Source organism: Dipodomys merriami, unplaced genomic scaffold (assembly GCF_024711535.1).
Source record: "Dipodomys merriami isolate MVZ:Mamm:240054 unplaced genomic scaffold, mDipMer1.0.p SCAF_1, whole genome shotgun sequence".
NCBI lineage: Eukaryota > Metazoa > Chordata > Mammalia > Rodentia > Heteromyidae > Dipodomys > Dipodomys merriami.
Genome location: NW_027202270.1, coordinates 21,457,947 through 21,481,866, shown reverse-complemented (window position 1 = coordinate 21,481,866; position 23,920 = coordinate 21,457,947). Strand labels below are relative to the sequence as shown.

General features: G+C 34.3%; 1 protein-coding gene across 2 annotated transcripts in view; it reads left to right on the top strand.

Moving 5' to 3' along the window:
- Nucleotides 1–8,026: 8,026 nt before the first annotated feature.
- Spag16 (sperm associated antigen 16) overlaps nucleotides 8,027–23,920 on the top strand; it is a 782,336-nt gene continuing 766,442 nt past the window's right edge. Inside the window, exons 1-3 of one of the 2 annotated variants that reach the window (XM_070027711.1) lie at nucleotides 8,027–8,221; nucleotides 19,723–19,769; nucleotides 21,237–21,332. In XM_070027711.1, coding sequence (XP_069883812.1) covers nucleotides 8,095–8,221; nucleotides 19,723–19,769; nucleotides 21,237–21,332 — 270 coding nt within the window. In that variant the 5' untranslated portion in view covers nucleotides 8,027–8,094. The remainder of the gene's footprint in view (nucleotides 8,222–19,722; nucleotides 19,770–21,236; nucleotides 21,333–23,920) is intronic. The other variant, XM_070027619.1, reaches the window with a different exon arrangement.

Below are 23,920 nucleotides of genomic sequence, written 5' to 3'. Positions count from 1 at the left end.
TTGCCTCAGCCCCTGGGTGGTGCTGAGATTACAGACATGCCCCAACCATACAAGCTTAGGCTTACGCCACTCAAAATGATTTTTTCTGTGTTTATTCATTTCCCTGCAAATGACATGTTATTCTTCCTAAAGGATGAATACAATTTTATTATTCAAAACCTATATTTACATATATAATATTTTCTTTATATATGTTCTCTTGATTCATTTATAAATTGAAGGGCATCTGGGCTATTATATTATGAATTGAGTATTGTGAATAGTGCTGCAATCAATATGGATGTTTAGATACATTTACGATATCCTGAATCCTGACTTGCAGAATTGCAGATAAATGCCCAAGAGAGATGTTGCTAGATTATAGTCAATCTATTTTCAGTTTTGTGATGATTCTCCACACTGCTTTCCTAGTGGTTGCATTACTTTGTATTTGCACCAATAATATAATAAAGTCCCTTTTCCATACATTCTCACGGACATTTGTTGTTCATATTCTTGATTTTGGCCTTTCATTTATATTTCTGAGAAGTGTCTTTAGTACATTTGCTAATTAATTAATTTGGTTATTGAATTGGGGGGTTAGCCTTTTGAATTTCTTGTATATTCTAGGCATTAGACTCTTGTCAGATGTATAGCTAGCAAAGATCATAAACTAGTCTTCAAGCTGTCTCTTTAGCTTTATGTATTTCTCTGCATAAAGCTTTTTAGTGTGATGCAATTCCATCTGTCAATTCTCTGTCTTATTTTCTGAGTCCCTGGAATTCTACTCAGGCAGTTCCTGACTATGCCAATAAATTCCAGTATTGTCCACATTTTTCTTTTCTTAAAATAGTTTTGAGGTTTCAGGTCATACACTGAAGTCTTTGAATCACTTTGGATTGCTATTACTACCAAGTTAGAGACTTCTGCAAATACATATCTTATTTTTCTAGCACCAGCTGTTAAAAAGGCTATCCTTTTTTCCAACATATATTTTTGGCTAATTGTCAAAAAATCCAATGGCTTTAAATATTTTGGCTCATTTTTGTGTCTTCTCATCTGTTACTTTGATCTTCAGGTCTGTTTCCATACTAGTGCCAAGATGTTTTATTCCTATGGCTCTGTAGTAAAGTTTGAAGTCTGGAATTGTGGTACTACCAGCTTCTGCTTTCCCTACCCACAAGATTGTTTTTAGTTCTGTGTGGATTTTTATATTGTTTTCTCCATCTGTGCAAATAATTTCATTTATTCTTCATGGGTATTGCACTGGATTTGTGGATTGCCTTTGGCTAGTTTATTTTTCTTCTGGAGACTTCACAAAACCTAAAACGTGTGCTTGTGGTCATTTAATTTATAATTAATTAATAAGGATCCAATAAATATCCTAAGACTTTTAAGCAGGCCTTAAAACAAGTACAGATTTTTAATTAAGGCTTAAAAGAAGTACAGATTTTGAACTGAGTATATTATCATTAGATATAAAATTGAGTACAATAATAAAACTGATTAATTCTTTTGTATTTCACATACAGATCTTGGATATTCCTTCCTGCTTTCTACTATCTCATCTATTATTCTTAGTTTCATTGCATCTGTCTGTGCTTTGTCTGTGAATATTCAATTTGTAGGTTCCTGATTTTGATAAATAGTTTAAGATACAACAGTCTATGGTAACAATTCCCAAAATCCATCAGCCTAGAAACAATGTACCCACTGGCTTATCTACTACCAAAACTGCTTTCCCATCAAAGAAAGGGAATGCTACTAGTAAGACTTATTCTTTGAGGTAGAGAAAGATTCAAACTCTGTTTCAAAAGAATTGAGAATAACATGTTAGATGAAAAGTTTTCTTATCCACCCTTCCCTCTCTTCCTCCTTTTCTCCTTTCTATCCTTCGTTTCTCTTAATTTGTTTCTATTCTTATCTTCAAGTATTTTCTTTATTCATTTTTTTCTGTTGGTATGTTAAGAAAAGTGATAATCACTTAGGAATTTTATTATCCATTAGGCTCATCTATGTAGTTTCAAATATGGAATTTGATGATCAGAAAATACGAAATATCTGGAAGAAAGATTCATCTACTAAGGCTATCTTAGAAATCACTAGGCCCATTCTGCCTATTAAATAGTAGAATTGTCTGTAGCAAGTCTCCACTATCTGAAGCGGTGATTAGAAATGTGTTAGACATTTACTATCAGAGTTACCATCATACTCTTCCCAGTCACACTTACTTTTCTACCCACATGATTTCCCAACTCCTATGCCCAACATAGTGCTGATTTCTGCATAATTCTCTCTTTCCAACTTCTTTTTTATTATGTAATATTTTCTTCCCTCCAGTTCATAGAAAAAGAGCCTTATTAGTGGAAAAGATTGAGAATGATGCAAGGAATCTCTGGGCTCCTAACATAGCCCACTCAGTTCTTTCTTACCTAAGAGAGTGAACTAGGTTTCTTTCATCTGGGATAAAAAGCATTTTTAGATCTATATATATAATTTTAGTTTTAAATGTTTAAAGGCATGTCATCTATCAGACTAGTTATTGAAGAGCAAAGAATGCTTAGCATGATATCTACCTATAAAGAATTTTGTCTTTTTCCAGTATGTGTGTGGAGGTTGATTAAATTCAGGGCTTTACATTGGCTAGGCATGTACCACTAATTGTTTCAAAATCCCCATTATTTTACTTGTAATTTCTCAGATAGGGTTTCATACATATTTTCAGGTTGGTCTCAGACCTTGATCCTCCTACCTTAATATTCCAAGTAGCTGGGATTATGGGCAGTGCCACTACACTTAGAAGTCTCAGTTGTGTGTGTGTGTGTGTGTGTGTGTGTGTGTGTGTGTGTGTGTGTGTGTGTGTGTGTGTGTGTGTGTGTGCTAACACTAGAGCTTTATCTCAAGGCCTCACACTCTCTACCACTTGAGCCATGCCTCCAATTTCATCTCTCTCAATGTATTTTTCAATGCACACTTTTACATTGCATATTTTTTGAAAAACATCTTACCACTAAAATAGCTCTTCAAATAGTACAGGAGTAACAGATATTCTCTATGGAGTCCATTTATCAGCTAGAACTTGTTCAACTGTGATAGAAGGCCCAAAAGAAACTGGCTTAAGCAAAATGAATGGATTGTTTCCAATAAGAAAAGGTCAAGGAATGAAGTTTGTTCAAGGCAATAGTAGAATAGAAGTTCACTTATTCACACCTACCTTACTATACATGTAGTACATCACCTTGAAAATAATATTAAATTTAAAAAATCTACCAAGAAGTTGCAGAGATAGCATATAAAGTCACTACATACTCATATCCAGCTTTCTCATTAATATACATTAATATGGTACATTTCTATGTTCCATTGAACCAATGTCAACTCATTATTATTAACAAAATTCTATTCTGTGTCCAGATATTCATAGCTTTTACCCAATGTCCACTTTTCTTTCTTTTTTTCTTTCTTGGTCGGTCGTGGGGCTTGAACTCTAGCCTTGGGCGCTGCCCCTACGCTCTTCAGCTCAAGGCAAGCACTCTACCGCTTGAGCCAAAGCACCACTTCCGGTTTTCTAGTGGTTTATTGGAGATAAAAGTCTCACGGACTTTCCTGCCGGGGCTGGCTTTGAATGGTGATCCTCAGATCTCAGCCTCCTGAGTAGATAGGATTACATGCATGAGCCACTGGCGCCGGTAATGTCCACTTTTCTGTTCTAAGATACCACATTACATTTAATCATCTTTCTTCTTTTTGTTCCAAGAATTTCTTCACTGTCCTTGCTTTTAATGATGGTGCCAATTTGGGAAGTCTGGAAAGGTATCATAATGCTACTTCATTGAGGCTTGTCTGATGTTTTGGAAGTTATGGTTTTGGGGAACAAGAATTAAGATATGTCATTCCATCACTTTGTATTAAGGGTCCAAATTATCAATTCAACTTATCACTGTTGACTTTAATGCTATTGACCTGATTGAGATGTGGTTTATCAGCCTTCTCCAATGAAAAAACGTTCTTCTTCCTCCTCTTTGTCCCACCATCTCTCCATCAATTTTAATAAGGGATTCACTGTAGTTAGCCCACAACTGAAGAGTGAAGAGTTATAGTCTACTTTCTAGAGTGACCATTATCTATGTATTAATTGCAACTATTTTTTACAGGAGGCTTGTCTAGTTTCCATTTATTTATCAACATACTGAATTGTTTATGGCTGAATAAAATCATGGATATTTAATGCTGCATAATACTCCAACTATATTTTCATTAATTTTGTTCTCATTATCTTACTTTGTCCATTGGCAACTCTCTCAGTTGACTGTGTATTTTGACATAACATCATGGGTTACGACTGAGAATTTAAGTACAGTAGAACTTTTAAACTTTATGGAGCTGTAACATTCTTCACAGTCGTCTTGTAAATTCCTAGCCCAGTATTAGAATTAGCCATTTTTTTCCAAGAAACCATTACTATTATTGGAAAATGATAAAAGAAAAAAGATCAGAGTATTGTGTTCACTTTTTATTGTTTTCTTTTACATTTAATTTTATTTTGTTTATTGTTGGTATCTTAGCTGTCAAGATATTTTGTATGAGCTTGGATTTTCTCTTAATTTAGACAGGTCTTTCAGATTGATTCAATAGTGGTAGAAATTTTCTTTATATTTCCAAGTTTAGTATAGCACTCTTAGGACTTAAATGCCAAAGGACAGTACAAGAGTTCTCTTTCTCAGATTCCCAACAAATCTCGAACAGATTTGGCTCTATTTAAAGTAGTGATTCCAAATTTTTTAGTGAAGTCAAGAGAAATAAGCTTCTCTTTGGGATTAATATTCCATCGTATATTTCACACCACAAACAACAGCCTAACAATATGGGAGAAGTAGATCTTCACATGAAGATTAATGAAAAGGAAAAATACATAGTGTATGATTGGAATAACTACTATTATGTCTATGAATTCAGAATTTCCAAAACTGGCTACCACTCACAGTGAAGTTTTGAAAGAAAAGAAGAAAGCTACTTTTCTATAAAGATGTACCACTAAATGGCTTGAACTGTATTGGTAACAAATGGATGCTCATAACTTCTGAAAATTGAATAGTACTTTGCTATATATTTGCATATGAGTTTTCTCTGCTTTGAAACTACAAGTGTAGAAAGTACATCTATTGTCAGATTTTATTCTGGCTTTGCTTTTATAAATAATTTTACTTGTACATAAAGGGAGAATTTAGGCTTGGAGTATATTAAAGTTGTTGTCCTTTGTGATTGCTGCTTCATTTTCTCTGTCTCCTTTGGTTTTCTTTATTGGCTTTCTTCAGGGATATATTCAAAGGGAAAGTAGACAATTTGCAACTCATTCATCAGAGAGGTAAAGCACATTTTCTTCCTCTACTTTCAAGGAAGTTTGTAAAATGTAATAAAAAGGCAAGGATATAGGATTAAAAATAAATCTTAACTACTATGACATAAACTTTTTGTTTTCTCTTGGTGATGTTTTAATATCTATTTTCAATTAAACAGTAGGTAACAATTAAAATTTCAATCGATATTGACTATTTTAAAATATATTCTTTTCAAAGACATATAACTTTTAAGCTATTAGAAGTCATTTGCTTTCTGGTTTTTATCTGAAGGGAATTATTGTTTTTGTTTACATTTATATAAAAATATAATTGCTTTAAAATATTGCTCACTTATTGTAAAAATCAAAATATTTATAAAGTAAGATGTTTTCTTTTACTTTGACTTTTTAGAAACATTGGTAGTTATGTCTCTATGAAATGCATTTTAAGTTGTTGAGACAAAAAATCTTAGGTGACTTTTAAGTTTGAAACCCATTATATGGATTTAAAGATTAGTGATTAAGTTCAATCCTTAGTTATTTGAATTCTACATTGAATTATACATTTTTGTTTGATTTTTTTTTTGTTAGACAACTTTTTAAAAGATTTTTTACATGAATCTTTCCTACTTATCCTTATACATTGGATGCTAGTTTTTAATGATACTATTAAACTATTCATTCTTTAAAAAGTATTGGATCTTTCTAAAAATATTTAATTTTTGTCTTAAAAATTGTGTCTATATATTTGTTATAATATACTAGTTTGAACTTGGTAATATTTACGTTTTTAAACAAATTTTATTCACATTAATTATTAAAAGCATGTGATACACAAGACATGATGGTACTTTTTGATTTACTTTATATTTTACATTTTATTTGTTTTTAGATATTGTAAGATATTAAATATTTTGAGAGATTAGGCCCCTAACATTGAGAGAAAATTATTTAAAGTATAGAAGAACTAATATATAAGCCTATCTGTAGAATGTGATATACTACATTTGTAGTCTAAGAAGATCCCTTGTAACAGACCAAAAGAAAAAAAAATACAAGTATCTACATGTATTGCTAGGTATGAATAAAATTCAAGGCCTACGCTTACCACCCCTTATCTATGTCTTTCTTTTTAGGGCTAGCTTTATAAAGAAGAACCTCCAGGATGGACATAATGACTCTTTCTGAAACATACTTTCTTTTAAATCAGATAATTCACTGATTTCAAAATTTCTCTCCTGAATTTTCAGTCTTTTGCTATTGTTCCTTGCATGTAATGATTGCTCAGAATGCTTGATGTGAAGTCAATGATAAAATAGAGGTTAGAAAATACGTACATGTCAGGAATGAACTCTCCAAATATTGTGTATTTAATAATTCTAAAAAATCAAATTTATTAGAAATAGCTAGCAATTCTTAGTGCTATTGTATTAGTATTATGTTATTAATGCTTTGTTGATTCACCTTTCTCTGTTCAATTTCAAGTAGGTAATATTATTATTTTACAAACAAGGAAACAAGCCTGGAAACATTAAGTATTGGGCTCAAGATTAATGCAGCTTCTTTGTATCCAACACTCATGTTCACAATCACCTTTAGAATTTACCTTTTTTTGGGGGGTGGGGGTCATAACTGGGAGCTTTGAATCATTGTTTAATATCTGGTATTTATAAAGAAATACAAAATAAGGCCAGGCACTGGGGCTCATATGTGTAATTCTAACTAGTCAAGGAGGCTGAGATCTGAGGATTGGGGTTTGAAGCCAGCCCTTGCAGAAAAGTCCCCATAAGATTCTCATTTCCAATTAACCACTTACAAACCGGAAGTGGAACTGTGGCTCGGAGTGGTAGAGCGCTAGCCTTGAGCAGAAGAGCTCAGGGACAGCAGCTAGGCCCTGAGTACAAGTCCTATGACCCACTAAAAACAAACAACAACAAAAAAAAGAAAAGGAAAGAAAAAGGAAAGAAATATAAAATTAAAAAGAATCTGCAAGGAAAAAGGCTTTGAAAATACTTCTTATACACAATATTAACCTGAAGAAATTCCTGTCATAGCAGTAAGTGTTATTTGCTACATGATTGGGCAAATATCTATTATACATTATGTTGGGCCATTTTTTGGGGGAGGGAAAGGCTTTAACTTAGCAAAAAATCAATGCTACAAATAGATGCTATGGAGATTCTGCTACATCCTCCAAACAAAAATGTGTCTAGATAAACACATCAAAGATTATAAGACATGAATTGACTTAGGTGACCACAGCTAATATTTGCTAAGCATCTGAATTACATTTGGCAGCTCTATCAATTATGATTTCTAATACTTGCTTTTCTTCCTGCAGGCAAAGATTATTTTTCTCTTTTCCACACAGTTTTCCCTGGAAACATTTGGAGATCTTCAAACATCTAAAATTCAGGGATTAATAATGGGCTTGTAAGAATCCAGAGACAGGCAATTCGGGGGAGAAAAGAAAGAAATGTAAGGATCAAAGTGTAAGTGAACCCCAAGTCGTCTCAGAAAATGTAATCCAAGAGGACTGCTTCTGGCATCTTGTCCACTCCGAGAGCCGCTTCCCGCGTCCTGAGCCCTGTGGTAACTAGGCAACGAGTTGCCCTGGTAACCTGGGAAAACACGGTGAACTCCGGCCGGCCTGGGTGCTTGGGTCTGGCGGGCGGGAAGAGGTGAAGGAGGCTAGTTCTCGCGAGAACTGAGTGAGGCCTTAGCGAAGTCTCCTCGCGCAGAGCCAGCACCTCAGGGACGACGGTGGGGCCTTGCAGATGGCTCAACAGGAAGGGATGAGTTCCGCCCCTGTGCGGGTCCTGGAAGAAGCTTTGGGCATGGGTTTGACGACGGCTGGGGCAACTACAGATGAGGTGGCCGCAGAGGGCATCTACTACCTGGAACGTATCCTTCTGGTGAAGGCCCGCCGGCCTGCAGGGTTGGGCCGCCTGGTGGGCTTGGAGGCCGTGGCCACGGTTTCTCACAGGGAGCGCCTGTTGGGGTCTCCATCAGCCTGGTCCCTGGACCCCCCGAGAACCCCACTGACTCCCCCTTCCAGGACCACAGCCTTAGCTGCTCATCCTCTTCCAAGAGTTGGGAGACAGGCCAGACAGGCGCTTGGTAACCTCCCAGTATGTGTTGGCTTGAGGGCTGGTATTTTTGTTTAAGTAGATACAAATGTAGTTAGCCCTACTGGCATTTCATTGTGCTCCTAAACTAGCCCTCGAGGTTTTAGGATACTCTTAAGTAATCCCGTCTGGCAACACTTAACGAGACTAAGGCAGGTCCCTGGAGCTGAAGGTTCAACTACCCCATCTGTGATTCTGTAGAATGGTCTAGTGGTCCAGAGTTTGTTTCAGTAGTATTGCACCCCGGGGCGGTGGTTTCAACTTTAGCTGTTTATTAATAACAACAACAATAACGGTAATGATTAAATGATAGGATTCTTTTTCTTCTTTTTTTGAGACTCGAGAGGCTGATGGAGAAAGTATGTTTTGATGGGTGATTCTTAGGAGAAATACCAGAAGCACTGAATAACTTTATGTGGATGATTAACTTTTTCTTTGCAAGGCATTAGAGGTCCCTTGTTCTTGGTATCTATCTATCTATCTATCTATCTATCTATCTATCTATCTATCTATCTATCTATCTATATCTTACAAGAGAGATGGGGAAGGCTTGTGAGAAAAAGACATCTAACTCCATTCTTCAGATAAGAGAAAGGTGGTTATCTATTTTGTTCCTAAAGATATTCAGGAAATCCCAAAGTCTCCTTGATTCTTTTTTTCATTTTTTGTCCAATCATTCCCCCTCACACAATTTAGTTCAAGAGTTACAGCAGTGATTCATTTTGTGAGCTTTGGCAAGGCTGCTCAGGTTTAGTATACAACCTGTTAGCAAACTATGAAGAATTTAATGGGAAGATTAGAGAAAATATCCCATATTACATTGGATGAAAAATTGAGTTTTATAGGAATGTAAGTTTAAAAAGTTTGAAATCAATTTAAATGAAATAAATGGGTGCTTCAGTGTCATAAATGATATTTTATGCTTCATTTTCATAGCTCCAATAGGCTGTCTTTTCCAGTAATACTCCTTTTAAACTAAAAATTGATTCACATTATTCTTTCTGAGTTCATCTACAGTTGTTAGTGAATGGTAACAAATCATCTAATCATTTTTGTTTTCATTAAAATGAATTCTGTAAACACAGTTTAATTATTAACATGAGACTAACAGTGTGATCATTTTTTGCAGTACATGACAGGATTTGTGAAATACATGATGGCATTCTGACTCAATGAAATTTTTAATGATGAAAACTAGGTTTCTTAATTTGTAAGGACATCATAGATTCAAAATTGCCAACCTTTGGTGGTTTACATCTGTCATCAAATTGTTATGTTTGCATCCAGCTTCAAAAACAAAACTATTATTTTTAGGATTTTTATTATCCAGTTTGTGAGTTATCTAGCCACTTTTCTTCCATGTCTTTTTGGTTGAATAATTGCTATTTAGTGTTTCAACCAAAATTTCCATAGAATAGTGAAGATAACCAATCAGCTTTGTTATATGCAATATTTACCAAATACTTATCCAAGGCTTTTTATGGGAGAAATCATTTCATGAATTAATACAGGCTGGAGCTTGAACTCAGGGCCTGAGTACTGTCCCTGCACTTTTGTGCTCAAGACTAGCACTCTACCTTTTGAGCCACAGCTCTACTTCTGTCTTCATTTTTTTTTTTTTGGTGGTAAATTAGAAATAAGAATTTCATGGATTTTTCTGCCTGGCTAGCTTCAAAAGGTGATCCTCAGATCTCAGCTTACTGAGTAGCTAAGATTGTAGGCATAAGCTATGAGTGCCTGTTAAAATATATTTATTTTATTAGAATTCATCACAACTTGGATGAGATTTTTTTCACATTGTACTAGTAACCAGGGGCTACCTATTAATGTGTAGCTGTGGATATTTGGGAATACCCAATTCCAATTGGCAGATACAGGATAGAAAAAAAATTGTAATAAGAGAGATAAAGGTTGATTCTTTTGGGGACTGGTCTGGAGAAAGACTGTTCAAGGACTAGTAATGGAATTACATTGACTCTGGATAGATGGAACTTTCAACATATTGCTTTGTTACTCACCTTCTTTACTCTTTGCTTCCCTAGTTAGCTTTCCTATTTCTATGCATTGTAACACTGAGAGTTTGGATTCTTAGGGCATGAATGTAAGTTTGCTGGTTATTTCAGAGGTCTCTCCTGTACTTAGTAGCAATTTCTCAGGAGTGAGTGAGTTTAAGCAAGTCTTTTGAGGGCAGTCAGCTCTGGATTCAAGGCCAAAGTTTGCAGCTGCAAAATGGAGGATCCTAGACCCTCCATCAGCCAATCACAATTGGCTGATGCTAACAGTAATGTTTTTCTTCTTAAGGAATATCTGTAATCTTTGAATATTGAAGTGCATTTTTGCCTTTTTATTATTGTTTTCAGCAGTTTTTTGTTTTGTAAAAATAAATGCTGTGGGCTGGGAATGCGGCTCAGTGGTAGAGCGCTTGCCTTGCATGCCTGAGGCCCTGGGTTCGATTCCTCAGCACCACATAAGCAAAAAGAAAAAAGCCGGAAGTGGCGCTGTGGCTCAAGTGGTAGAGTGCTAGCCTTGAGCTGAAGAGCTGAGGGACAGCGCCCAGGCCCAGAGTACAGGCCCCACGACCGGACCCAAAAAAAATTTTTAAAAAAATGCTGTTAGTGAACAAGTGAAAAAATAGACAGCTAGTATGAGATTTGTAGGTTATCTCCTTTATCCTTCTTCATTTTCTCTTAATTTTTTCCTAATCTTTCTTTACTATTTTCCTTAGTGTCTTTTTCTTCTATTCTAAAAATGTACTTCAGTGAACAGGCAAATTCTCAATAATTGTTATGTTCTTAAATAGTGTATTGTCTGTTATAGTTGGAAAATGTAATTTATCCAGGAGTCCTTAGATACTACAATATGTATACCCTGCATAGTTTCAGATAAAAGTATAGATAACCTAAGTGTGGAATCTAGACTCTGAGCCATGTTACTATATAAAGTATCAGATATTACATGTGTGAAATTTGTAGCTTACTTAGAGAGAGAGAGAAAAAAATATGTTCTGTGTCTTCAGATCTAGGCTAAGTTTAATATGAATCAACCATGGATCTTTAAATAAAGATTCTAATATTTAAATCCTGGGTAGGGCTGAGTGTCTGCATTACCATGGACTGCTGTCACTGTTATCTAAGGCAAGAATAGCCATAGCATTTCCACTATTAGAATTTTTAGTGGCTCCATGCCACTAGTAAGAGTTCTGAGGCCATATGAGGATGTGACAACAAAGTGTCCGGGAATACACACACCAGAGGGGAAAAATCAAGTATGCCATTTATTTTCCATCCTTGGTCTGTATTATTCAATTAACTTTATTCAGGCTGGTATTCCTAAGAAATAAGATTACTGCAATTTTTAGTATTTATAGAACTTTTACAATTTTATATTTACATGTTGATATGGAAGATCCAGGTTATATTTTATATTGACCTCTGTGAACATGGGCTCTGGCCTGATGGGGAAGACACAAAGTGAATTCTGTATATGGCAGCTTTGGGAAAATATGTAAAATATAATTAGCTATGTTTCACTCTGGTTTTTATATAATGATACTGCTGCTGGCCATGATTGGACCTAAGGAAAAAAAAACAACAAGAACAGAAGAGACCAGTGTGTGAGGAACTTTGTGTTCCTTTTGTGCTCCCTTCTGAAAATTGTTCATTAGTTTGTCTCTGGCCTATGTGGATGATTGCTTATGACCTCATGATACCAGTTGTCACCACAACCCCTTTTGCATTAGTTCAGCTGAAATGCTTCTGAGGCATGTGGCCATAAAGTTGTGTCATTTGTAGTACTATTATAGTTTTCATGCTCTCTTGGCAGTTTCAGTGCAGCTGTTCCATCCATTTATTTATTTATTTATTTATTTATTTATTTATTTAGCAGCTACAATGACAGGGCCTAGTGAAGGTTCTACTAATACAGAATTAGTCTACTCAGGGTGACTAAATACAGTGTGAAAATTATAGTATGAAAATTCACAAGTCTTCTCAAGTTCCTTTCAGAACAAATAATGATATGGCAGAGTGGGAACCTTGATTTGTTTCTACACTGTGACTTTATAAAGATCTGGCCTGGAAGTAGGTTATGCTGTGGGTGGTGACTTCAAGGCAGGCAGGAAAGGAGAACCACAAGAAGTTTTTAAAACAAGAACAGACTAGGAAACTAGGCATGGTTAAGACTGAGGTGTCAGAACAGCAAGAACCAGATCTGTGGGTAGTAGATAAGGTTGGAAACGAATTTTGCACATGGGGTTCCATTATGTTCTTTTACTCAGACAGAGCAAGAATCTTAGCTGTTTTTCCAGTGGAAAAAGAACTTTGCCTGAAAACTGTGATCCGCTTTCTTGAATGGTTTCTCCTGTTAGGATAACCTAAGAGATTAATTTACAGATGAGAAAGTTGCTCAGAAGTACAAAAGTAACCAAGTATTTTATCTTTCAGACAATTGTTGATGGATTGCCCTTTTCTACTCTGCTGTCCAAAGAAGTGCTTTCCAAACTTTCACACAGGGTGTTCCTTCAGTTCCTTTTTCACTCTGTCTTTCTATCTTTCCATCTGCCACAAAGACCCAAGTGGATCAATATCTATAAAATACGTTTCTCTTTATGTGTACCCAAGAGTGTAATTTCTCGGAGGTTTTGGAAACAGAGAATGTTATATATTTTCTAAGAGACTTGTCTGTTTTTATTCAGGGGATACTAAATTGACATCTGATAACAGTATCATCTTTTCCCTGACTGCTGGGAAGATTGGAGACAATTCTGTTTATGACTTAAAAAGTCAGAGAGATCTATGGTATGTGCTATATCTTTTTTTTTTTGGGTCCGGTCATGGGCCTGAACTCTGGGCTTGGGTGCTGTCCCTCAGCTCTTCAGCTCAAGGCTAGTGCTCTACCACTTGAGCCACAGAGCCACTTCCGGCTTTTTTCTTTGTGCTTATGTGGTGCTGAGGAATCGAACCCAGGGCCTCAAGCATGCAAGCCAAGCGCTCTACCACTGAGCCACCTTCCTGCCCAGTATGTGCTATATCTTTACGTTTATTTTATTTCCAATATTTTCCTTTCTCCTCCAGTATCCACATTCATCCATGATTATGTATTGTATGATATGAATATTTGTAAAGTACTGAAGAATCATTTTAGGATTAGTTTGTACATTTGTGTGTCCATGGGTTAGTAACTGGCCATATGATAGTTGATACAAATATATAGACCACAATATACTTATTTCTTCAATAACACTGAAACATTACATTAACTCAGTTTCTTTTGGAAAGATTTTCTGAAGATTCATATTTGGGAATTGAAAGATACTATCCAGAGTGTAGGTGTTCTGGGTTTGGGCCTTTTATTTTTTTAACTTTTTTTTCTTAATCTTTTAGTTTTTGGTTCTATCTCCTATAATTATTTTATGCTCTCTCCTCCAAGGTCTTCAAATAAAGCTCTTTAGGTGATGTAGTTGTTGGCAACATATGTCTTGAAAATTTAGGACACACATATGTTAGTTCTCAGCTAGGGTATTGACATACAATGCATATGTCTATTGTGCCACTGTAGTTGTATTCATGGCATTTGTATTCAAGAGATGTGTCTCTGTCACTCAATGAATGCTATAGAATATTAGGTAAATTTCTTAATTTCCTTGATTTAGTTTCCTCATTTTCAGCTTAGAGATGACTATATGTTTACTATTGACCTTACAGGGTTTTTGTGAAAATAAATATCATTATGGTTAATGTGAAAGTATTTTCTTGCTTTGTAAAATACTAGTTATTATCATCTTTTTCAATTATATGGAAACAATGTATTGTTATTAAGTTCTTTTGCCTAGAATATTTACTGGAAGAAGTCATACCTATTGTATTGATATTTTGCATGTGTTGAGAACAAATTGCATTTTTCTCTCTAATGCTTGGTTCAATAAACCATGTAGCACCTCACAAATCCAATTCTTGGCATATTTATAATTTTAAAGTCCATCTAGATTATTTTATAACACTTCTGAGATTTATTATGGTATGAATGTGAAGGATCTTACTGCTTTTCTGGATTTAGACATAAACAATTGCTTTCAAAATCACTTTGTAGTATCCGTCTCTCAGAAGATTATACTATTCTATAAGGTAAAGGCTAACTTTCTCTGCCTTAACTTTGGAAAATGTTAGCTCAATAAATAAACTATATCATAAAATATAAATTAAAACTAATGGGAAACTTAGTATGTCTTTTATGTATTCACTCATCTTAATCTACTGAAAACTTAGGATAGTGGCTACTTTTGAGATTTCTTCATGGATACTCATCTCTTACCAGAGTAAAAAAAATAGTATTAAATAGTTACATAGCATTCATTATAAGCCAGTCACCACCCTAAATGCTTTGCTTAGATTACCTCTCCTAGATGATATAATAGCTTGCCAGCCCAGAACATGATGGCCAGTGCTCCCTACTCCTCGGTAATCATGCTCTACAAGCTCCAAGTGATGCTGAGGATTAAGCCCAGGCCTTTATACATGCTAGGAAAGTATCTTAGTACAAAGCTGCATCTCCACTTACTTATGCTATTGAATAGTCCTCACATACTAAGTATTGAAAAAACGGTCATGTGTAATTTCTAAGACTTCGTTATAAACGAATTCGGGTTTCATTATTTTTTAGTTTTTATTTTATTTTATTTATATTTATATTTTATTGTAAAGGTGATGTTCATCAGGATTACAGTTACATAAGTAAGGTAATGAGTACATTTCTTTTTGGGCAATGTTACCCCTCCCTTGTTTTCTCTCTCTTTCCTTCTCCTTACCCCTCCCAAGTTGTAAAGTTCATTTCCAATATAGTGTCTAGTGAGTATTACATTGGTTCCCTCTTTTTCCTTTGTCTCACTATTTCTGTGATTCCCCTTCCCTTCCTCAAATCAGATAGACTTATATACAAGACAAAGGGTACCAAAATCAGAAACAGTGACAATGGGAAATAAACTGGAGGAGAAAAAAAAATGAAAGACAAAAGAAAAAACTGCAACAGTACACTCAAAAAAAAAAAAAAAGAAAAGAAAACCTCTCGTTTCTATTTTGTGGAGATCATTTGGATTAGCATCCTTTTATGTCATCATATGTACATAGCTTTTGGTCTATGGGACTATCCTAGGCATATACGAATTATTACAAATGAATGATACCATGGAACCTATGTTTCTTAGGGTCTGTCTTAGAAATGTTCAACATCTCTGGCCATACAAGAAATGCAAATCAAAACTACATTGAGATTCTACCTCACCCCAGTTAGAATGGCCATTTTCAAGAACAGAAATAACAGATACTGGTAGGGAGTTTGCCAAAAGGGAACTCTACTACACTGTTGGTGGGAATGTAAACTGATTCAGCCACTCTGGCAGCAGTGTGGAGGTTCCTCAAAAGACTACACATAGAGTTCCCATATGACCCAGCAGTCCCACTCCTGGGCATTTAACCAAAAGCTAAAACACAATTACTAAAGCTACCAGATCATACACTAAAGCTACCAGCATAGCTATGTTCATTGCAGCATTATTTACCATAGCTAAGATATGAATCAACTCAGATGCCCCTCAGTAGATGAATGGGTCAAGAAAATGAATAAAATCAAGAAAAATGTGGTATATATACATAATGGAGTTCTATACTTCCATCAGAAAGAATGACTTCACCTCATTCATAAGGAAATGGGAAGGTTTCCTTTTCTTGAAGTGTGAATTGTGCATGTGCAGTAGTCACCAAATCTTGAAGGTGCTCAAGCAGCTTGTGCAGAGACCCACATGAGGAGGAACCAAGGACCTTAATCCAAAACTAGTAGTGTCAGTGGGCCTTCTTTGAAGTAGATCCTGCCTCTTTAGCTCAGCCTTCAGATTATGGCTACCTTGCTGTCATCTTGCCTATGACCTCATTACAGGCCCCAAATCAATATCTTCCAGCTAAGCAGCTAACTGACTCTTTGGTTTTTGTATTATTGGGGATTGAACTCAAGGTCTCTGTGCATGCTGGGCAATGCTCTACCACTTGAACTGTACTGCCACCAACTTTTAAAATTGGATCTTGCCATATCTTTAATAGGATTGTGGAACTCACAATCCTTCTGCCTACTTATGATTACAGGTATGTGCTACCACACTTGGCTAAGTGGCTAATGAATACTTGACTCACAGAAATGAAATAATAAACGCTTATTGTTCCCTTTTTGGATATATTTAGTACATTGTGAAGTGGTTACCACTATTGGAGCAAGTAATGTGTCTACCTCACATAATTACCTGTTTTGGGGGTGAGGGGTGGGGAAGAAAATTTTACTTTTATGAGATATTATTATTAGCTAGTCATCATGGTTTATATTTGGTCTCCAGAACTCACTTTCCTTATCATTGGAAGTAGATGCTCTCTCAGTTTCTTCTCTTCATTTGTTTACCCCCCTACCCTGATAACCACCCTCCACTTTCTGATTTTGTGAGTTGAATGTTTTCTGGTTTCCAAATATATATGAGATCATATTTTCTGTGTTTCATTTATTTCACTTCCAGGTTCATCTATGTCCTGGAAAATGGAAATATTTGCTTCTTGTTTCTTAAATGCCAAGTTTGGGGCAGTTTATTATGGAGCAATAAATAACAAATACTTGTTATTGATACTTATATTGGGATGCTAGTATAAGCAATCTTTTAAAGAATCAGCATTGCTTTGGACTGTAGAATTGGACAGATGTTGGAAATATATGTTAGGTGTTAATGATAAAACAGCCTAACAGATTGCTACTACAGTCCTGTTGTTCTCTAGGGATCCTGCCTGACAAGAGACTGTTAGAGTGAGGAAAATGCAATTGGAAACTGTTCTGCAGCAATAGATATCACATACAAGTAGATGCTTACTGTCTGCAGTACTTACTGTGAATGAATTAAAACGATGTGGTAGATAATAGATGTATTGCTATATTCTGTGTTATTGTTCTTTTGTTTTGTAATGAGTTGTTTTTGACCCTAATTACTTTTCACCACATTATTGGGAGAGACACTGATGTTTGAATATAGAATACTGTTGGTTTTTTTTTTTTTTTTTTTTAACAAACATCTATTATCTGAGAAGTGATCATAACTACACTAGGCTTAAATGTTGCCTGTAAGTGACAGGGATAAAGACAGTGAAGAGTGATTATTTCTGATGAGTGAAGCTAGATAACAAAAATATATTTAGAGGAATATAAATCTGTGGGAAATAATTAGTAAACAATTCAAGGACCTGTGTAGAACTGGAATCCCATACAGAATATGGAGAGACAACCTGAACTGCTGGGGTAGATTCCACTCTGGTCCTAACTCTGGATCCTTGGGTCTGTGATTCTTGATTTGCAAAACGGAAACAATAATAGTTTTAGCCCATATACAGGATGAGGGCCAAATGATTTAGTATGTGAAAAACTAATAAGGTGTGGTTCTATTAAACACTATATATTATCTATTCTTTATTCTTGATTGAAATAAAATAGGTTGTCCTATACATATTTAGAGAAGCCTTGCAAGGTAAAAATATTAACAAAGGAAAGAATTTTCAGCAACAAAGTAATAGGCTCATCTTATCTTTGTTTTTCATAATGGTCACTATACATAAAAGTGTTTAGTGCAAGCAGAAAAAAATATTAAAGACACAACCTCCACAAATCCTAGAAAAAATCTTAGAAAAAATCTAATATTCATTTTTAATATTTTATTTTCTTGAACTTTTTATTTGCTGGTACAAACAGCTTGCATTATTGGAAGTTTTATAGAAGTACTCTTGGATTTCTTTTTTATTAGAATCATTTTATTGATAATTAATTTCTTTTTATTTCACTTCCTAGAATAAATTTATTTCTTTAAAAAGTTTTTAAATTGTTATTATAAAGTTGATTTACAGAGGGTTATAGTTAACATAAGACAAGGTAAAGAATACATTAATTCCCTCATTCTCTCCCAGTTTTTCCCTTTTAGCCTTCACACATAAGTTGTATAGTTCATTTCAACGTACTGTTCAGTAAGTACTGTTGCTGCATGTTTTTTTAACTTTTGTCTCTCCATTTCTGTGTCTCCCCCTTGCACTCCCAAAGACATATAAATAAACAAACAGAACAATGAAAACAAAACAAAATATCAAAAAAGAAAAAATCTCTTGCTTCCATTTCCCGTAGTTCATGTCAATAAATAATATTTTGTTTGATTAGATGTACATAGGCATTATGCCTTTCTGTTCTTCTCCTGAGTATCCTCCTTTGATCTTACTGTGTGTGAATGCTTAGCATCCTGTATAAGTTATTATGTCCCATTGTATTTTAGAACTTCTGCATATGAGAGTGGCTTATCTCATTTAACTAGATTTGTTTTAGGTCCATCCATTTCCCTGCAAATGACATAATATTATTTTTTCTAATAGTTGTGGATAGTTCATTTCTTAAGCACTTATTATATAACATTGAATTATGATTGCTATATAGCTTATATTTACTTAAAAACTAGGAATATTTCCTGCACAAATCATTTAATTAAAAGCTAATGTATATAAAGAGATTTAAGTAAATTTTATTGATGAAAGCATAGAGGTATGTTTTTACCTTTTATTTTGAGGTCTTGTACCTTCTGTTTTGTCTTTTCTGATACGTCCTACCACATAAAGTCTCCTAGATTTGGGAATACTCAGGAGCTCTGCTATTATAGATAATCCTTAAAAATTTATCTCTTTCTAATTTATATTCTTATGGACATATAGTAATTTAGCATAGGTATCTATCCTAGATGTAACTGGAAGTCTATAAATATTAGTCAGATAGGTATAAATGTGGTCTTTCATTAATTTGAAGAAATAAAAATCCTAAACTATTTTATATATAAATGTGTAGACTGTCTAGAAAATGCAAAGTTTAAAAAAAGTGTATGTTTAAGTCAGTGCATGCCCATAATCCTAGCAACTTGGGAGGCTGAGATCTGAGGGTCAAGGTTCAAAGTCAGCCTGGGCAGGCCCATGAGACTCCTATCTCTAATTAACCACCAGAAACCAGAAGTGGTGCTTTAGCTCAAGTAGTAGAGCACTCATCTCCAACTGAAGAGCTCATGGACAGTGCTAGGCCTAGAGTTCAAGACCCATAACTGACCAAAAACAAAAGTGTATGGTTTACAAATTTCATATATAATTAGATCTGATACCATTAAGGTGAATGATATTGTTCCATATTTTTTTGTTGTTGTTGTTCCATATTTTTGAGATTAAACCTTAACAATATATTCAGATATCACCATAACTGAGCCATCTGAAGATGATTTTGAGTATGAAGAGGTAATTTGTTAATTTTATTCATTCTATAGTCATAAAAGTCATCTTCATGAATTATTTATTTTATGAACCATGTAAACATTTTATTTTCCTTAGGAAACACTAATTTGTAGTTTAAGTTAGATGCAATCAACTGGTTAAATGTGAATTATGGATATTCCAATTAGTCTGGGAAAAACTTCTTACCTCTCTTTCTTCCTGTTAATGGTTTTTGAGATTCATCTTCTAATTACCTATCTTATGGATACATGCTATACACTTTCATTTCTGTCCCAGAGAAGTATCCTACTCTGTCTTTTTGTTAATGATTCTCAGATCTTCATACTCAGTTGGAGCTTGGAGTTCTTGCATATTTCTAGCTCAACTATATTTCTGGATCTCAGCGCTTCAATTGAATTAATTGTTCCAATGAAACCTACCAATAGTTGTAAGAGAAAGACACGCATCTCAAAACATTTTTTAAAACCTTATGAGACCTATTATTACTTCTGAGATTTGGAGGATAAAATCACTTCTGGATAATAGAAGCTGTGAGTAACACTGAGTGGAGGAAAGCCTGACAATACATTTTAGACAACAAGAGATAACACAAACATAGGAAACAGGATATTGGTAAGAATTACGTTTTATATATAAAGTTACTGAATGATTTAAATGTAAAAACCTGACAAATAGTTGCTAGTAGCTAAGAATCATGTGACTAATGGAATCTCTCATCAATATAATTACCATGCATTTCATTCTTCCAAGATTTTAACACTTAGGCAAAGAGTGTTAGTTTATAATAAACTACATATTTACTGGGGCTGGTTGTTAAGAACAAGTAATGATGGAGGAGACCTGGGCTAGACATCTAGACAGTGTAACATTATTTTTCCCTCCCAGTAGAGTTGTTAGACTATTTATCACTGTATATAAAAGCAATTGTCCATAAACAAATCTTGAATTCACTAGAAGTGACCTTAAGTCAATTTACCAGGAAGTCAGAAATTGACTTCGTTATTCATTTTCTAGAAGTCTTTATATGGATGCAACTTCTTGTGCTGTGAAGTCTATTTCTTTGATGTTTTTGTTTGTGAAGAAAAATATTTCTAAAATTAAGTATAGTAGTCTCTATGTACCTATCTACTGTGTTTGGTTTCAGCTACTAATCATCAATTACAGTCCAACAAGGCAATTCCTAAGTTTTAAATAAGTTTTCTTGTAGTATATTTTTATAATGGTTTTATTGCCAATATCTTTCTGTGCTTTGCAAATTAAACTGTATCAAGTATATGTATAGAAAAATGTAGTATATATACATGTGTGTGTATATATATGAACATGTTAAAATGTATACTCCAAGGCTAAGGGAGAACTACTATATTGTACTTCATATTTATACTAATACTTCTGTTCTCTCCTTGTTTCTCTCTCTGTCTCTCACTCTCTGTCTCTGTCTCTGTCTCTGTCTCTGTCTCTCTGATCCAGATACCAGATGACAATTTTAGCATTCCTGAAGGTGAAGAAGATCTGGCAAAAACAATTCACCTGGTACAAGAACAGGATACAGATACTCAAATCTTGGTAAGAATTTTGAACACAATTGTATCCCTTACTTTAGCAAAAGTACTTTTCTATGTTAAATGAAACTTAATTGCGTGCTATGGCCATTTCACTTCTATTAGTCTCCAAGTGTTCATTTAAAATAAGCTGCCATATTTATTTTTTATATTGTCATTTTCGACATTATAACCATTCTTGTATGATTTCCCAAAAGTGACACATTCCGTGAGAACTCCACTTGATTAATCTTTGTTATGAAAGCAGTTTTCTTTTGTTATGATCTTATTACATCTGTTATAAACAAAACATTTCCTTTTATGTTAGAGAATATAGTAGAAAGGACTCTAAATTAATGATTACAAATAAAAGATAACTAATAATTGATAATAATTAAAGATATTTAATAGTTACAATAAAATATCATGGTAGAGCTGAGTATGTAGCTCAGTTCCATAGTCCGAGGCCCAATCTTGGTCACTGAAAAATATAACGTGATTCTTGAGAAAAGCTAAGAAAATAGACTTATTTGTTAAGAAATTGAGAAAAGGACTGCTTCTTGGTTAGTTAATTTTTAAGTAATTTAAGAACTTACTTTTGATCATGATGTTTTTACTTTTAATGACCATATATTAGTTGTGTGGGTGGGATTTTATTGTGATATTTCAATTCATGTATGCAATGTATTCTCACTTGCCCATCACTTTCCCTTATCCTACTCCCCGCTTCTTAAAACAATTTGAACAGATTTTATTATATTTTCGTACATATACTTGTATGGGGAGGGTACATCTTTCTGATCCAATTTCCACATAGAGTGAAAAGAGATACTTCTTTTGGAGCATGGTTTGCTTAACATGATGTTTTCCATTTCCACTTATTTTCCTATACATGATAATTATTTTACTTTATGGTTGGATAGTATTCAAAGGTATATACATACTATATATTCTTTAAACATTCCTTTCCTCTTGGATATCTTGACTGATGCCACCATGTGTTTTTCTTACTTTGAATTTCCATCTTTATTTTATTGAATAGTGCTGTAATAAAAATGAGTACATGGATGTCCAGGCATCTTTTTAAAAAATATAATTTGTACTCCTTCAGATATATGCCTGATAATTATATATTGGGGTCATGAGATAGGTCTATTTTTAGCTAATTTTCATTATGGTTATATTAGTTCACATTCTCTCAATATGATGACTTTTGGCTGGTATGACTCACATAAATGAGGATCTCTTTCTAAAATGTCACTTTAGATCTTTCTTTTTTAAAACCATGCTCTGAGATAGCTCCACCTTTGTGCCAGAAGATCTCTGGGTCCATGTGAATAGAATATTTGGAATATTATATTGCGTCAGGCTCTGAAGTGTTTTATTAACCTCACAATTTAGTTACAAAGTCATAAAGTTGTTTATAAGATATAACTGAAAGAAAAATACTATTTTATACATAAATTTATTAGCATACATACTAGTTGTATGTATGCTAACTATGTAAATTATGCACAGTTTTTTTTGGAATCTAAGTAGAAGAACTTCTATATTGAACTGTTTTTGTTTGCAGTCAACTAGTCTTTTTAGTGTTCATACAAGTAGTTGGGCTTAACCTTGGTGCCTGGACACTGTCTCTTAACTTTTTTGCTCAAGATTAGCATTGTGCCCTTGTGCCACAGCTCCACTTCCAGTTTTTTGTGGTTAATTGAAAATAAGAGTCTACTTGGACTTTTCCTGCCTCTGACTGGCTTCAGTCCTCAGATCTCAGTATATAGGATTACAGACATGAGCAAAAGCACTGGCTTTCAGATGAGACTGATAACAGTGTGTTACTAATATTTAATTCCTATCACCATTTACAGCGTTTTTCACATGGAGAAAGTTCACCAAATATGTAATGAGTATGTATATATTAAGATAAAAAGACATTTATGATCACATTACAGCTGGGAATGTATGTACTATATATAAATGCAAAATTATAAATAAAGGAATAAGTAAATTGTTAGGATTCTGTAAGGTAATGTATCAATAAGATTAATAGTAGCTTAAGGTGATTATATTTACATTCTGATATTTTCAGGAAGAGATGTACAGAAAACATATTTTTGAGACAGCAAAGACTTACCTGGAGTTCTGCAACCAAACATATTCTCTAAATGGCTCATAGGCATCTTTAGAAAGTGAAATTATACACCCTCCCACCCATCTCTCTGTTCTTCTCTTCCTGTTTTTGCTTTTTTCATCTATCATCTATCTTATTCTAAAATATCAGCTTCAAAGTTGCTGGCCAATGAGGTTAAAGTGTATTTATTATTCAGCTGTAATTTATGCTCTTATCTAATGATTAGATATAGTTTTCTGTGTTAGTAAGTACTATATTGCAAAAACATGCTTTCCTCTGCTCTTTTGACATCTCCATAACACCTAATATAGTCTTGGCCAATATTACCTAAAATAACTAAAACAATCTCAAATAACTGAAACAATCACTATAGAACCTTACACATTGGTCAGGATTTTCTGTAGCTTCCAAAGTTTCCCTCAGTTTGCTATAAATGCTAACAATGTCATCAGTGTTCAATTATGTACAACATTTTTTGTTGTTGT